This window comes from Rutilus rutilus, assembly GCF_951802725.1.
Source record: "Rutilus rutilus genome assembly, chromosome: 22".
Classification (NCBI taxonomy): Eukaryota; Metazoa; Chordata; class Actinopteri; order Cypriniformes; family Leuciscidae; genus Rutilus; species Rutilus rutilus.
Genome location: NC_140227.1, coordinates 1,616,030 through 1,633,274, shown reverse-complemented (window position 1 = coordinate 1,633,274; position 17,245 = coordinate 1,616,030). Strand labels below are relative to the sequence as shown.

At 38.0% G+C, this 17,245-nt stretch overlaps 1 protein-coding gene across 11 annotated transcripts in view; it reads left to right on the top strand.

Moving 5' to 3' along the window:
• Positions 1-17,245, top strand: part of atp2b2 (ATPase plasma membrane Ca2+ transporting 2) — a 193,273-nt gene that overhangs the window by 116,327 nt on the left and 59,701 nt on the right. For 8 of the 11 annotated variants that reach the window (XM_084394805.1, XM_084394806.1, XM_084394803.1 and 5 more), the window contains exons 3-8: positions 3,609-3,806; positions 8,403-8,660; positions 12,371-12,496; positions 13,723-13,848; positions 15,971-16,003; positions 16,586-16,678. In XM_084394805.1, the coding sequence (XP_084250931.1) occupies positions 3,609-3,806; positions 8,403-8,660; positions 12,371-12,496; positions 13,723-13,848; positions 15,971-16,003; positions 16,586-16,678 (834 nt within the window). The remainder of the gene's footprint in view (positions 1-3,608; positions 3,807-8,402; positions 8,661-12,370; positions 12,497-13,722; positions 13,849-15,970; positions 16,004-16,585; positions 16,679-17,245) is intronic. The other 3 variants (XM_084394811.1, XM_084394804.1, XM_084394808.1) reach the window with 2 other exon arrangements.

The window sequence follows — 17,245 nt, the reverse complement described above, 5'->3', positions numbered from 1 at the left end:
GATGTTCAGCATCATTACTCCAGTCTTCAGTGTCACATGATCCTTCAGAAATCACTCTAATATGAGGATTTGATGATCAAGAAACATGTATGATTATTATCAGTGTTGAAAACAGTTGTGCTGCTTTATAGTTTTGTTGTTATAGTCTCCCAAGAAATGCATATAGTCAGGTTTAGAAGAACAGATCCCAGTCCAGTATCCAGGGCTTCCATCATTTCACGGATTAGTTGACTAGTGTGTTTTAGTAGTGCAGATCTGTAACTCTCAGTGTGATGTGTGTGAGTGCAGAAAGGCTTTATGTAAGTGTGTCGAACAGCCTGTGTGTGAGTCAGCTGGGTAATTGGAGACTGTGGGTGACATGAGGGCCCAATCTTACTCCGAGAGATGGATTGCTCATTTTCCATTCGTGGGCACGGGATATAAAGCCTTTTTCCTGCTGGAGCGAAGAGAACTGATCCTGGGGACTGAGAAGCGTCTCGATATTCACACTCATCTCAAACGCCGCTGGTCGGGAGGCGTCTACATCGGCACTCGCTTCCACACGGAAAAAAACAATACCTTGGACTAACTTTAAAAATTGAGTGTCTACTGTATTTACACCACTGTGCAAATATCACGCCTTGATGGCCAACCCAGTCACACTAAATGCGTCTCTATAGCACGCATTGTGTTTATCATGCAATTTATACGCGAAAATGAGTTTTTACGTGCATATGATACGCATGGGTAGATTTAGTAGTGGTGTGGGCTACGTATGTATTACACGCAATAAAGTGCGTATTACCATGCACGCGAAAACTGCGTATCATACGCACGTAAAAACTCATTTTCGCGTATAAATTGCACGATAACCACAATGCGTTCTATAGAGATGCATTTGCATGAGATCAGACTGTGATGGCAGAGGCTATTTACACTAACTCCGCCCACTGACGTCTGATTGGCCAGACAAAATTACAGAAGATGCATAATTATCATCAGTGGCAATAGTATAGAGGAAAGGCGCATGACAGAAAGTTTTAATGCAAATCGAATCCTTCTTTTTGCCGAACTCGCTCTACTTCCTTTTCCCATCACATCAGATCGGAAAGGCATTTATAAAAAAATTAAAAAAGAAGTTTTTTTTTTGAAAAGTGGAAATAAAAAGTCTAATGTGTGTTTAATCATAAAGTGTTTAGCGGTTATTAGGGGTAGCTGTAGGGAGAGCTTTATTGTCGTCCATTTAATAATTTCAATCTATTTTTAATCTATTTTATTATTGCATGCCGTTTAATGTACAACAAAACTGAGGAGCAAATATTATGTAGGTTGTGGCTAGGCGACACATTCATTTTCATGGAAATTTCATAGACTTACTGAAACAAATCTATGCATACGTTTACCTGTGGGCTTTTGCAGGGGAGTGAAGCAAAACATGAATGTTGTGGGTGGGAGTGGGAAAAGGAAACGGGTGGGAGTGGGAAAGAATTCCCGCGCAGATCTCTAGTTTATCCCTCCTCCAACCACTGTTGGTAAATGGACTGGGACTCAACCCAAAAGCCGTGTTGTTTCAGAGACACTCTGACCCAGTCTTCTTGCCAGAACACTTTGTTCCTTGTCAAAGTGGTTCTGATCTTTATTCCTGGCCAGTTCTCCCGCATCCAGCCTGTTGATTAAGATAACTGATTGTTTGCTGACCATCTAATATACTCGGACCTTAATTTGAGGTTTTGTTTGGAGATGATCAGCAATATTCTCTTCACCTGTGACTGCTCATAATGTTTTGGCTCATGTGTATATGGCTTTTTATAACTTCACCTTAAACATATAATATTATAACATGCTCTAGGGCCCTAAGCGCATGGTCTAAAGTGCAGGGCGCAAGTTCACTCAGTGCGTGTCCAAATCCACTTTTCCTTGTTTAATGACGGGAAAAATGGTCGGCGCTCCCGGTGCATGGTCTAAAAGGGTTGTCCCTATTCTCTTAATGAGTAATGGGTGTGTTTTGGGATTTACGTGCGTTAAACCAATCAGAGTCTCTTCTCCAATTCCCTTTAAATGCCAGTTGTGCTCGTGCCATGGCGGATTCGCTATTTACATGATGGAATATGATAGTGGAAAGACTGAACGCGTCTCCAGAGCGCAAACGGATCTGCTCGTGCGCAAGGTAAAAGTGCGCAAGCAGAACATCTACGGGACAAGCCGGATTCACCATATCTTTATGCACACAATAATAATCTTTTACATTGTAATCCTTTTATTTTAAATATTTGGCATGTTTGTGTGCTGCTGTGTGTCTCTGTGTGTGTATAAGCAGAGTGTAGCACGTTGTGGACCTGTCTATAGGCGCACATTACTAATGCGCTCATTAAATAACAAAAATAATGATATTGTGCCATTGACTTTAGAGCAGGTTTCAGTTGGTCAATGGCTCAGTCTCTTTCAGTTCCTCAAAATAGCAACGCTCCAACAATGCGCCTGAACACACACTCGTTCTCAGACCAGCAGTTCATGGGTGCACAGATGGAGCAAAGGCATTTGCTATTTAAACTACGTGACGCAGGACGTGAAAATGATAACTGCGTCGGGCTGAAACTAGCAAAACACACTTGCGTCGCGCCTGGCGCTGCATTGCACCGAGTGTAAGATAGGGCCCATAATAATGTGAAAATATAAATGTTTTGTTGGTCAATGTTTAATTTAGTTTACTTAAATACCTTAGTGTCTTTTTTAAAATATGCATATTTTCTGTTATGTACTATAATAGTAATAATAATAATAATAAAACACAAACAAACTGTAAAATTGAATAAAACCCATAATATTTCTGCACATCAACACTCTGAGGTTCAGCGAAGTTACTATTTAAACAAAATTGTTTCTTTTCTTTTTTTCTATGGGGAGTATTATTATTATTATTATTATTATTATTAGCTTTAGACGAACTGAAAAGAAAACAGGTTTACACCATGCTTTACCAATGTGAAAAGGTACTTTAAATATCTGACACTGCCAGTTTCATTGCAGAGACAGTTAGATATATTATAAATATATTTACACAGTAAGTCTGCTGTTTCACACTTTAAAGAGTGTATAAGTGTTTCTCATGAAAATATGATTTAATCAGAATCAGTTGAAGAAAATGTTTATTGGATTGTGTAGAGAGCTCATTTCATTCATTATGCATGTTCTTCAAATATGTTTCTGGATTGTTTGTACACCCTAGTTTGGTTAACCATGTGATCATGTAATCATGTGACTCCTGCACTGGGCATTGAGAAAGGTCACATGTGACCAAAACGTTTGCCACTTTTCATTAAAGCAGTGTTTTTATCTTGCATTGAACGAGTGTGCTGGCTTTTTTGAGTGTGTTTGCCTAGTCAGAATCAACGGACCATCAATAGAGAGAAATGCATCTCATTCACACTGAAAACTGGGAATGTCAAATGTAAATGAAACTGTAATGGCTGTATGGCTGTAAATGAAGCAACACTATCGCTGACAATGTAAAGAAAAAAAAAAAAGAAATATAAAATGAAAATTGTAAATCCTACACTATTATTTTTTTTCCAGTGTGTATTATGTCTTTTGAGTGGAGTTGTAACGTTTGTCTTTGTGTTTCCTTACAGGTCTGACTGGAGATGCCACAGATCTGGATAAAAGAAAAGAAGTCTTCGGGCAAAATCTTATACCTCCAAAGAAGCCAAAAACTTTTTTACAGTTAGTATGGGAAGCGTTACAAGACGTGACCCTCATCATCCTCGAAATCGCAGCCATGATCTCTCTGGGTCTGTCGTTCTATCAGCCGCCTGGAGAGGGCAGCGAGTGTGAGTATCATTACACACGTGTTCCTCGTGTTGTACAGCGAATCGTCTGCTTATGGAATAATCCGAGGCGCTGGTTATGGTTAAAGGCAATTTATCGCCAATTTACCCACTTTATCACCAGTCCTGGTTTAAAGGAAAGTTTATTCATGTCGTTCCAAACCTCTCTCTTTGTTCTGTTGAACACAAAAGAAGATATTCTAAAAAGAAACGTCATATCATCAATACATTTTGAAATATTCTTTAAAATATATAAAAGAAAAAGAAAAAATATACATATATATTTAAAAAGCAAATTATGACATCATTTTTATTTTGACTAAACTGTCACCTTAATGTAAAGATTAGTTAATATTAACAAATATTAAGACAGAAAAGTAATGATTAAAGGTGTTTTATTCACTGTTAAACAGCTTCTCCTATGCTTTGAAGTGGACATATCAAACACTGGTCATCTGTACAGGTCAATACATTTCAGAAGCATTACATCACTGTTATACTCACAGACATCACATACAATCCAAACCTCGTGGTCTGCACTCAGATACTCCTCAGCTTCACTCTGGAAGACATTATTACAATGACTTTTAAGCAACTGATGTCAAGGTGGTTTTTAGTGGATGTCAGCTTCCAAACATTCCCTCTGGACACAACATCTGGTGCTCATCGTGTCTTATTCTGTCTAATAACCAGGAAAAGAGCGTGTAAAGTGTCCATCCGCAGTTAGTCTAGTTCTGGCGAATGTTTAGAAGCAGTTCATGAAAATATATATTTCAACATTAGAGCAACTATCAACATTTACACAGAAAATACTGACTGTGTTCATTTTCAATACTACACCTTTTTCAGCTGCAACTTTTTTCTGTCCTGAGGTTTTGATTGATTGTGCATCTTTCTTTACAATTAATGACTTATTATTATGACTTGGTTATGAGACATATTGCTGTTTTTGAAGTAATTAAACTCACAGCTTCACTTTTAGTAGAGAGATGCTGAACAGATGCAGGTAATTCACACACGCATCTCTCTCTCTCTCTCTCTCTCTCTCACTCTCTCTCACACTCTCTCTCTCTCTCTCTCTCTCTCTCTCTCTCACACTCTCTCTCTCTCTCTCTCTCTCTCGCTCTCTCTCTCTCTCTCCCTCTCTCTCTCTCTCTCTCTCTCTCTCTCTCTCACACACACACTCTCTCTCTCTCTCTCTCTCTCTCTCTCACTATCTTTAGATAATTAATTCAAATAAATGCACCACACTACTTTATATCAGTTTCTGATTTAAAGCGGACAGAATGCTATCTAGCGAGCCGTAACTTTACTCTTCCAGTCATCAATGTGGGCGAACGACCACGGTTCTGTATAAGTGGGATAATCCTCGGCTAGCGGCGCATGAAACCGTCTGAATGCACTTCGCTTCACTTCAGGCAGTCTTGCATTACAATGGTGTAAATCACAGCTAGCCGTGGATGATCTCCTGCATATTGATCACAGAATGAAATATCCAAACATGTTTTCTTCACTTGACTTTGAGAAAGTCCATCAGCAGTCAGCGTTTGTCTCCGAGTAAAGCGAGCATGACTCTGCATTCAGAGAGCGAAGAGTTAATGAGGTGTGCGCTGGAAGAATAACCTTTAGGTGAAGGCCATACATCAAACCAGCGGCCCATAAAATGCGCAATGAAGACAAAGCCATTAAAGCAGCATAAAGAAGCTAAAAGAATGCTGAGCAAGTATTATCAATCACGATAATGCTCAAAGAATTCAATTACTCCAGGAATGGAAAATGATCTTTTATTCCAGTGCGTTCAGAGCGATGAAGTGGTGTAGATCTGAGCGAAGAAGAGCATGTTAACTCTTGCAGAGACTCATCATGTGCATGCACTGTCGAGATGTTTTAGCTGGAATTATGATCAGATTCTGTGATTATATGAATCTATCTGGCACAATATCATAAATGAATATGCAGTACGGATGCTTTGTCCAACATGCATCACAGCTGAATGCTATTTTGTTGTATTTTATATCATATTGAATCTGCATACAGGGTCAAATGAGCTGAATGGCTCCACCGGCGTCGCTCTTACATCTGAGATCTGTGACACTTGTTCTGGTTTTAATGGAGACTGGCGCTGTGTGTGTAAGAGAGATGGATCGCTCCGTGTGTCCAGACATCCCTGACGTTCACACTGAATTACACTCTCACAGAATCTCCCACATGCGAGATAAGCACAGGCTCCATCCAGATCCATACAGGGAGAATCTCACCGAGAACTGAACATCTGAGGCCTGAGATTCATCGTGAAGATCATTAATGCTCACACTGCATCATTCACTCCTCAGCCTGAGGAAACCAGCGTAAAAAAGGAAGTCCATAAGACAAAAAATCATTCAAATATGTCTACTTTTGTCTACCATGAGAAAACACAGCCAACAAGTGGATGTATTATGTTTTTTTGTTAATCTATTTCTTTAAGCTCAGTCAGGATATTTTTCTTATATGTTCTTCTAAATCAAGATACATTTACTGGAGAAGCAAAATGACTAGGGGTGTAACAATATATCATGTCACAATATATGGCAGTACAAAAATGCAACATGTATTATGGATAGTTCACACAGTTTTAGTGTCAGTACTACATTAAACTACTATATAATGTTGAATATAATGTATAATAATGCAATGTGGGAATATGTGTGTGTCCTGATAATGGCAGATGTCTGATGTTACCAGTAAAAGTGTCCTACATTATTATAAATATATCTAGTCAGTGACAGTGAAAGCATATTCATCTACAATAATTCAGTATTTTCAGCTTCAGAATCATGTTGCTTCTCCAGTAAATGTATCTCGACTGAAGAATGTTTAGATATTTGTCCTGGAAAACAGGAAGAACAACATCGTTTGAAGTGAAAATACTAGCTCAAATGACAGCTTAAGCCGGAAAATCAGAAACAGTTCAAATGCAGAACTGCACATTTGTCCAAATTTGACAAAATTTGCATAAAATCAGCAAGCGTGAGAAAGCGTCTCCTGCAGAACGGGCCGTTTCGGTGGAGTGTGTTGAGGAGAGTGTTGCGGCACCAGTGTGTCACGAGCTGTTATCTAACACTTCAGCACCGCGGACAGCTCCACACACACACACACACACACACACTACACACACTCTACACACAGAATGAAGAGGTTTCACTGCAGAGGAGCCGAATCAAATGAAGGATCTAGAGCCGAGGAGGGTCCGCACTGCAGAGCCTAAAAATAGCCCTGATCTGAGATCAGCCAACACTGGATCTGCCGAATAATCATTAGCATTTAAAGGGACAGTTCGCAGAATTCATTGAAATTCTGTCATCAATTCCACACCATTTTGTTGTTCAAAGATGAGCTCTGTGGAAGACAGAAGCAGAATATCTCCACTTCAGGAAATCTCACATGATCACACTGCATTTTTGCTGATGTGTTCAGGGTTATTATAGAGATAAAGCTATTAATAACATTTATGCTCATTGAAATACAGCTGAAATCAAATGAAATGTAAATATTAGTTGAAAAACTTTAACTAAATGCAAATTAGAAAATTGCCTTGCCAATAAACTGAAATAAGTTGAAGCACTAAAATTATTAACTGGAAAAATTAAACCTAAAAACTCAAACTGAAATAAAAATAAATTAAACACAAATGTAGAAAAAAGCTAATAAAATGACAAACGCACTAGAAAAATAAACTAAAATGATCTTGAAAACTAAAAATATAAAACGTCAAGCTAATTCAAAATATAAATAAAAATATAATGAAACTAAAATAACAAAGAGAAACAAAAATTCATACAGGTTGGACAGATTTTTCATTTTTGGGTGAACAATTCCTATAATGTAAAATCTGTTTCATTAATCTGATATTCTGGGTTTAGCATTCATTAGTTTATGTGGATATTTGTGTGCATTTTAAATACTAATGACACAACTCAGAATACTGTGGCGGACCAAACAAAGGAATGAACAAATAAACAAGCGGATGAGGTGAATATTTTTATGTTCTCATAGAAAAGTAGTTATTTTATTTCAGACAACTTATTTAGGTCCATGAACTTTGTTTTCAATCGAGATATTTATGGATTCAAACGGACACGATTGTTTTATAAGTGCTGCAACTGATCACCTTTTCTTTTAATCTTTTCACTTTTCACTCTTCTCTCGTTCGTTTGAAACGGTCCTGTTGTCAAAAGTATTGAAAACATTCCATGTATTCACAATTAATATGAGCTTATAAGAAAAGAATGAATAAGAATTATAAAAGAAAGAGCTAAAGGCTGTCTGTTTTTTTTTTTTTTAATAAAGAAATAAAGTTTGCAAGAAGTGGCGTGAGAAGTGACACTCTCCACAAAAACAAAAACAGCTGGATTTATACAGTGTGTTTTCAGCAGAGAGTTTAAATGTTAATAATAATAATTCATTTTATTTATGGGCTCCTTTCAAGACACACTGAAGGACACCTTACAAACAATAAAATACATGAACAATGAATATAAAAATATAAAAAAATACACAAGGCTATGTCTAATCTAAAACCGGATGATTGACAGCGCTGCTGATGCTCTCTCTCTCCAGCGTGCGGGACAGCGGCCGCCGGAGCCGAGGACGAAGGGGAGGCCGAGGCCGGCTGGATCGAGGGAGCTGCGATCTTACTCTCAGTGGTGTGTGTTGTTCTGGTCACGGCCTTCAACGACTGGAGCAAAGAGAAGCAGTTCAGGGGTTTACAGAGCCGCATCGAGCAGGAGCAGAAGTTCCAGGTGGTGCGAGGAGGACAGGTCATACAGCTCCCCGTGTCGGATATCGTCGTTGGAGATATCGCACAAATCAAGTATGGTATGTGTCCCCAAGTTCTTTCTTATCCCTCTTATATGTATAACAGGTCTCTGATAAGGCTGTTAGCAAGCACATTATTTACTACATGCCACAAGCTGATTGGCCAATTGGCCAGCCAATGAGATTGCTTGCTCAACATTTAAATAGTCAGATTCAGTATTTGTTGTAAGATGGTCCCGCAGGGCGAGAAGCCGCCCGACAAACATTAATAGTGATGGAAGCCCAAATATTAAATGGCAAGGAGAAATAATTCACTAAATTCTTAGTTCTTTATTCACTAATTCACTATTTTGTACATGGGGGTCAAAATGATAATTTTCACCTGAGATTTGGAGTCAAATTACAGGAGCGTAAAATGACTTTAGAAAGATGGCAGCATCATTATTTTATTTTTACACAGAGACTGGTAGGTCTATACGTTAAATCTGTTTACTTTACACTTTGATAAGTGACCCACGTTTGGATTTCGACCACTGAATATGTGTGCAGTTTAACAATTTACTCATGGAGCCGCATTGAGATCCCCATATCTCTGGGATTTAACCATAGAGAGGCTTAAAATGAAGATGCCAAAAGAACATTTTAAGAACTGGAATCTAAAAACATAGTGAGATATGTTTATTACTTTTCGAGTATCACCATTGGTATATAATGCATCCTATCTTCCTATCTGTGTGTACAAATAATATAATGATGCTGCCATCTTTCTAAAGTTATTTTTTACGCTCCTGTAATTTGACTCCAAATCTCAGGTGACAATTGTCATTTTGACCCCCCCTCTACAAAATAGTGGATTACTCAATAAATATTCATCCATGGCATTTAATATTTTGTCTTTCATCACTGTTTATGTCTGTAAATGTTTGAGCCGAGACCCAGTAACATTGTCATATCAATGAACTTGATAAAACTGGAGACTAAGATGCCATGATTGAAGTAACAGAGGAGAATATATGTGGTGATTCTTCAATTATAGAGGAACTTTTCTGTCTTCTGGGGTGATTTTAAAGAAAAATGAAAGATTGATTCTAGATTATAAAGACATATTAGGGGCATCTTTGATTTTTTTTTATTGTGTCTCTCTAATTACTTGAGTTCAAAGGTTAAATTTGGACCCATTATTCAGACTATTTCATTTCCCCAATATAATGCATTTATTAAAGTGTTACAATCAGCGGGATTTTATTTTGCACTTTGATATATCGCAAATGATTTGGTATTTGTAAATAGTTATGTACCACACACTCAAAGCAACCGGACATGACAACTATTTACAAATTACAAATCATTTGCGAAACACTGTGTTACGTCCGGTTGCTTTGAGTGTGTGTTACTTAACACAGTGTTTGTGGACAAATTATTGTGTTTTTTTTTTTTTTTTCTTACAGTTTATAATGTAATAATAAGTAATAAATAATAAGTTTGACATTTAATATTTTTGAGAACTTGACATTTCCCACAGCGTGACATGCTAAACTCCATCTAAAACTATTTGAAACATTATTGAGCTCATTCTTTTATAATTATCATTCATGCCACTTTTATGAACACACATATTAATTAAGAGACAACAGTACATGGGATATATGTACAATTAATATTTCACACTATTGAACCATTTATTATTGAAGACATAAAGGTAAAGTTAATCTACAATACACGCATTCATATCCTTAAATCTCGATTAAAATAAATCCATGGACGTGTCAATGTATAAATGTATAAATGTATTAACAAAGATGAAATTCAAGATTTGTAGTTTTAAAGGTTCACCCATATATAATCTGAAATCTATTAATGAAGTGGAGCGTTATCTAGAGAGCTTTAAAGCTTGACCGGACAGCATTGCTGTGCAATGAAGCAAGACTGATCTGTGTCATTAATTTACAGTTTGATTATGAGAGTTGGTCAAGCTGATCACCACTTTATTCTCTGGAGATGTTATCAGACAAGTGCTGTGCTGGTTCTGCGGTGTTGGAGGGGTTCTGGATGTTGTTTCGGATCTCCTGAACGAGTGGGAGGCAGATAATGCATGAGTTGACAGTGATGGAGGGATCCCGTGGGTGAGCTGGAAAAGGGGCTCCATCTCCTTGACTAGTACAGCGGTGGTTACCAGTAGCTTACCGTTATTTTTGAACATGTGTGGGAGATGATATGATGCATTGCAAAGATGGAAAATGAAAGCAAAATTATCTCTGAACGAAAACACATTTTTGATATATAAAACAGCAGAAGGGCCCAATACCGAACCCTGGGGAACACCTACAATATAGTGTTGCCTATTGTTGCACAACACACTGCTATTCTTGTCATTTTGATTTTGACTTAGTTAGGGCTGAACACTCATAGTAATTGGAGAGAGATTCTGCTGTGAAATGCTTGACATGTGCCATCTTAGAGGATCAACTTTGGAATTCTTTGGAGACAGCGATATTGATCCAGACTTGTTGTTTGGAGAAACTGAAGGAATTGTTGGAAGGAACACAAAGGCACTAAGAAGAGCTTTTGGAGATTAGATTCTGAAATATGCTCCATTGCTGAGTGGCTGCCTGTGTTCAGAAACAGTTTTATCCCCGTTGTGCTCTTGACCGTTGGATTTATCAAGTTAAGCTGAACACTTGCTATAAGTTACTTTGAATATCATGTTTTTTTTTAAAAAAAACATATCGCACCATAATGAGTGCTGAACTTTTAAAGGAGTAGCTCACTTCAGAATTAAAATTTCCTGATAATTTACTCTCCCCCACGTAATGCAAGATTTTCATGTCTTTCTTTCTTCAGTCGAAAATTAAATAAGGTTTTTGAGGAAAACATTCCAGGATGTTTCTCCATATAGTGACTTCAATGGGGTCCAACGGGTCGAAGGTCCAGATGTGAGTTTCAGTGCAGCTTCAAAGTCTCGACGCGATCCCAGACGAGGAATAAGAGTCTTATCTAGACAAACCATCAGACATTTTATAAAAAAATTAAACATTTATATACTTTTTAACCACAAATGCTCGTCTTGCACTAGCTGTGATGCGACACACATTACGTAATCATGTTAAAAAATTTTGGGTAGGGTGAAAAACTTCAAAATTGTCCGACATCGTTGTTTCACCTTTTATTTATTTATTTATTGTAAATGCCGTTTGACTTATTCTTTGCACGTTGGCTTTGCAAACACTAGGTCTGTTCTTCCGCCTACGTCACGCTTGACCTTTCAACCTGATTACACGATGTGTGTTGCATCACAGCTAGTGCAAGACCAGCTTTTGTGGTTAAAAGTATATAAATGTTTAATTTTGTTATAAAATGTGCGCTGGTTTGTCTAGATAAGACTCTTATTCCTCGGCTGGATCGTGTCGAGACTTTGAAGCTGCACTGAAACTCACATCTGGACCTCATTGAAGTCACTATATGGAGAAAAATCCTGGAATGTTTTCCTCAAAAACCTTATTTTCTTTTCCACTGAAGAGAGAAAGACATGAAGATCTTAGATGACATGGGGGAGAGTAAATTATCAGGAAATTTGAATTCTGAAGTGAACTACTCCTTTAAGATGCTGTTCTTTTCTGATGTATCAAGTTTCATTACGTGTTCCTGTATGGAAAGCGCCTCATTTTTTTTTGCGGTTGGTGTGGTTTGGTGAGGCATGTTTTGTATTTTTTTTCTTTCTTATTAATTCTACAAAATGTACATGTTAAATTGCTAGCCCTTCCTGTGCTCAGGTGACCTGCTCCCAGCGGACGGGGTCTTGATACAAGGCAACGATCTGAAGATCGATGAGAGTTCTCTGACGGGAGAATCCGACCACGTGCGCAAAGCTGCAGATAAAGACCCCATGCTTCTCTCTGGTGAATCCCTCTTTACTACTATATTTTACTTTCACAGTGTTCACTTTGTTGTGCTCTTTTACACATAATAAGTATTGAAGTTCGACATCCACCTTTTTTTTTTTTACTGATCAGAAAAAGTCAAATCGATCAACACAGGCAAAATAGGCTAAATTATTTTTAACAAGTAGTCATTAAAAGGAGGTGCTTATCCTTTAGAAAGTGTTTAATGTTATATTATTTACTTATTTTCCCATCATGCTTTAGAAAGTACCCAAAAATGGCACTTTCTATGTCATTATTTTGAGGATTCTTTTTTTTTAATTTATGTTAATTTATGTGGTAACAATGTTTTGTGCAAAATGTGGGCCACAATTAAGAATTATATTTTAATAGAATAGAATTAAATAGAATAGAAATAGAATTATTAATTAACAAAATATTGAATTAAATATCAATCCAACAGATTAGGTCTGAATGAAAACATTGCATGATTATGTTTGTTTGACGCAGGTTAAGATGGGACGGATGGAAATCTGTTATTTGATGTGTTTGAATTAGAAACTAGCTTCATGTTAAGGTTTCATTTGTTAAAATGAGTTAACTAAATTAGTCAACATGAACTAAAAATAACCAATAATTCTACAGTATTTAATACTCTTTTTTTTAAATGTTAATTTCAACAGATAATAATTTTACAAATCAAAAGTTGTATCTGTTAACGTAAGTTAATGCACTGTGATTTAACATGAACAAACAATGATCAAATCTACTTTTTAAACTATGCTGTAAAAAATCCATTGCTTCGTTTATGTAATGCATTAACTAACTAATGTTAACAAATGCGATGCGACCTTGTTGTAAAGTGTTACCGCTAATAATTTAAACATATTTATTAGTTATGCTATTCAGTGCCAACCACATCATTTATTGTCATGCACTCTTTTAATGTACTTTGATTCTACAACTTTATATTGAAAAGGACAAAAATGACAAGCAGTTGTCTGTTCGGTGTTTAATTTAACATTTGAGAGCATAAACTCTATCAATTAGCTTTGATGAATGAGTCAGTTCTCACTTCTACAGTCAGGTGTGTGTGTGTGTGTGTGTGTGTGAGGGATTGGTGTTGTCAGACAGCAGTCATCTATGAGATCACACATTGTGTCAGTTGTGCAGAGGTGAGAGCGTCAGGCCTGCTATTACTTACAGTTTCTCCATGACTTACTCTGCCGTTACTGAATCCCCAGGCACGCATGTGATGGAGGGCTCGGGTCGGATGGTGGTCATGGCTGTCGGGGTGAACTCTCAGACCGGGATCATCTTCACTTTGCTCGGTGCTGGTGGAGAGGAGGAGGAGAAAAAAGAGAAGAAAGGTGCGTAACTAAAGCTCAGCCTGACAGAACCTCAGCAGAGCTGCATTACACCAACACTTCTGTACGGGGATCAACATTCATTCCTGCCAGTTAATGTTGTTATTATCGCATAAACCTTTTTCTTATATCAGCAGATCTTTGTAAAGCTATAAAAAAACAGGAGACTGGGGGAAAAGAACATTATAAAGCATACTAAACACAGTTTAGTATGTGTGAAAACACAGTTTATAATTGATAAAACTCACCCTGTTTTAGCACAACTGTCAGAATAGTTTGGAATAATTATGATTTTTTTCCAAACGTCTGCCCAGTCGTGTATTTACTATTGCTCGTATTTCATGGTTTGAACAAACCTTTAACCCAAAGTATTAAAGGGGTCATGAATTGCCTTATTTTATTTTATTTTATTTTAGAATGTTTCCTGGCTTTCACATCAAAAATGGTCATAAGTTAGAAATAAAAGGCATTTTTCCGACCCTGATTTTAGCCTCTGATTTGAACGCTCTGTTTGAAGGGGCGTGTCTGCTGTGAGACTTCAGTGTAAACGCCCACTGCTGTGATTGGCTGTGAGACTTCAGAGAAACGTCCACTGCTGTGATTGGCTGTGAGACTTCAGAGAAACGTCCACTGCTTGTGATTGGCTGTGAGACTTCAGAGAAACGCCCACTGCTGAGATTGGCTGTGAGACTTCAGTGGAAACGCCCACTGCTGTTATTGGCTAACATCTCTAACAGTATCACATGTGGAACTCTTTCGATAACTTTTAGCACGTTTTTACTATTACAGCTCTCAAGGTTAACTAATCGTGAAAAGTGTTGATTATAGCATTATATTCATATCTATAGCATTATACTTAGATTGTGGCATGAAAGGTTGCAGTGGATGAGCATGTAGCCAATCACAGACATGCTAAGCGTATGAATGCAGTGATCTCGTCTTTGCAACTCGGTTTCTGCACACTAACGAATGCTTTTATCATAACTAACAGTGCAAACACAATAAAAAAAAAAAAAAAAAGATTTGTTGATTATAACCAGACTTTGTTATAACAGGAGTTTTGGCGCGAGTCCTGATAAACTCGCGGTGTTTGATTGACAGCTCAACAGTGATTGCAAAAGGAGCGTTCTCTGATCACTTTCTGTTTATCATTTAATCACAGTTTAAATAACAGATTATTTTCATCCTGCTAAGAGAAATCTTGTGAAGTTGACCATTAAGTCACTCACTGGTTTAATTTACTGGCACATAGACAAAAATCATCGGACTGTACATGAATCATTACAAATCAGAAATCACTGGTCACAGATCAGGCATTAGAATGAACACGGTTACTGTGAATGTCTCAGTTAGGCATTTATTTTTTTGTTCACTGTCGATTCTTTGGCAAATCAGTCACAATTTCATGGACAACATGATGCTAATGCTACATGCATTACTGTCGAGTCCATGTCATAAAAGTCTGTTTGCAAAGCCTGCGCCGAAATTGTGACTGATTTGCCAAAGAATCGACAGTGAACAAACAATAATGCTCAACTGAGACATTCACATTGTTGAAAATAAATAAAATAACCACATTCCTAACATTAGGATCCTTTGGAAGGTAATTTTATTTTTAGTCCAGTCAGTGATCCTGTATTGCTCGTCATCTCACTAACTCACCAGTGGGCGGGGCCAAAGTCTTTCAACTATCTATTACGCCATAAATCGGCACATTCCACAACGAGTCGTTCTCTGGGCTCGGTTTCAATAAAAGCTGATTTTGGACTAGATCTGAAACTTGTATGTATGATGACCTCTTAAATGTCAGTTATTTCTCAGTTCATGACCCCTTTAAAGTACGATGCGTAACTCATTCCACAGGTTTGATATCTCGAATCGCGCGTGCTGTTACGATTGGATTCCAGCAGCACCCTGTCAATCACCCACATGCTGGTCAGCAAATAAAGTATCAATCAAAACGTGCCGCTCTTTTTCCCTCAATCAGACACTGCTTTTGGGTAGAACGTGCCCCTGTTTTTTCGTGTGCACACAGTGGCTACTTCAAGTGCTGTTTCTGGTTGGGTAGCGTGTGCTGTTTGTCAGCATAAGGCTTATGTGTTTGTTGTTCTGCAAACTGCCACAGGTCAGGCTCTGGAGGACGGCCATCAGCTGGCAGGTACAGTATACATCTCTGTACCCGAGGACACGCTCTTTTACTACCCCACTAAACCTGCTCTTCCCTCCCGAACCCTGCTTTAGCAACCGTGATCTTTCACTTAAAAAGAAGCTCTTTTTAAGTATTCAAAGAAATGCATCGCATCCATGATCCCGCATAGACGACGATCGGGAGGTTGTGATGGACGGGTGATTCCCTCAAGGCCGGATAGATTGATGATATCAGATTGATCACGGTTTCGTAGCCTCGTAGTCTGACACCCTACTGTTGTATTTGAAGCACTTGGATTTGATTTTGAAGCATGCTTTTAATTTGGTTGTTTTATTCATTTTTTGAATCACCTGTTCTTACCGTGATTGGTTGTGTAAATAGCAATTGGAGCTCTAGAGTTTTGTGCCATCGATCATTGTGTAGTTTTGTGCCTCGACTTTTCGTCTGCCATATTATGTGTAACCTGTCTTATGTTGCAGTGTTTCTTCCCATCGATGTCATTCTTTTAAAGTCACCTTTCTGTTGACAGCAGTGTATTGAGAGAGTACTAATGGTGATAACCATGCTACTTTTGTTCATTATTACGGCTAGACTGCTCGCATCCCTCCTCACACCCCATCGCGACTATAGCTACCGATGGTGCGGCAAGCGCAAATGCCCCTGGTAATACCAGCCTAGTCAATGGTAGGTTGAGCAGGCCTTCGCTGTCCGTCACTCACTGGCTCCGCCTCTCCTTCTCCAGTTGTCTATTGCCTTGTCCAAATACCCACACTTGCGGTCTTGGCCACTTGAGAGCGTGTGCACGTGACAGTAAGTGCGTGCGCAAGACTGTCCCTTGTCTTAAAAATGCCAAAGTGCCCTTAATGCACACTAAACCCACCGTATTTGAGGCTAAGCGTATCCCATCATGCATTATGTTCAGAAACTCATGTGCCCCGAAATCACGAGATGTTGAGGAAAACATTTTTTTTGTAATTTAAATGAATTAGTGCATATCATTTGGTGGTGAAATCATAAAGTGTTGCACGTTTTATTGGTGCAAAGATGAGTATGGAATGTGTAGGCCTATTCTGTACAACATTTGCAACTGTTTTTATCACTTTTATCGCCACAATTTTAAATGAGTGTCTTCTGATAGATATATAGCGACTGCTGAACAGACATGTAGAAGTTTATTTTAAAATGCAAAGTATTTCAAATAATGAATAAAAGCTACTTTTTGCAAGACTGTAAGTGTGTCCCATCGAATAA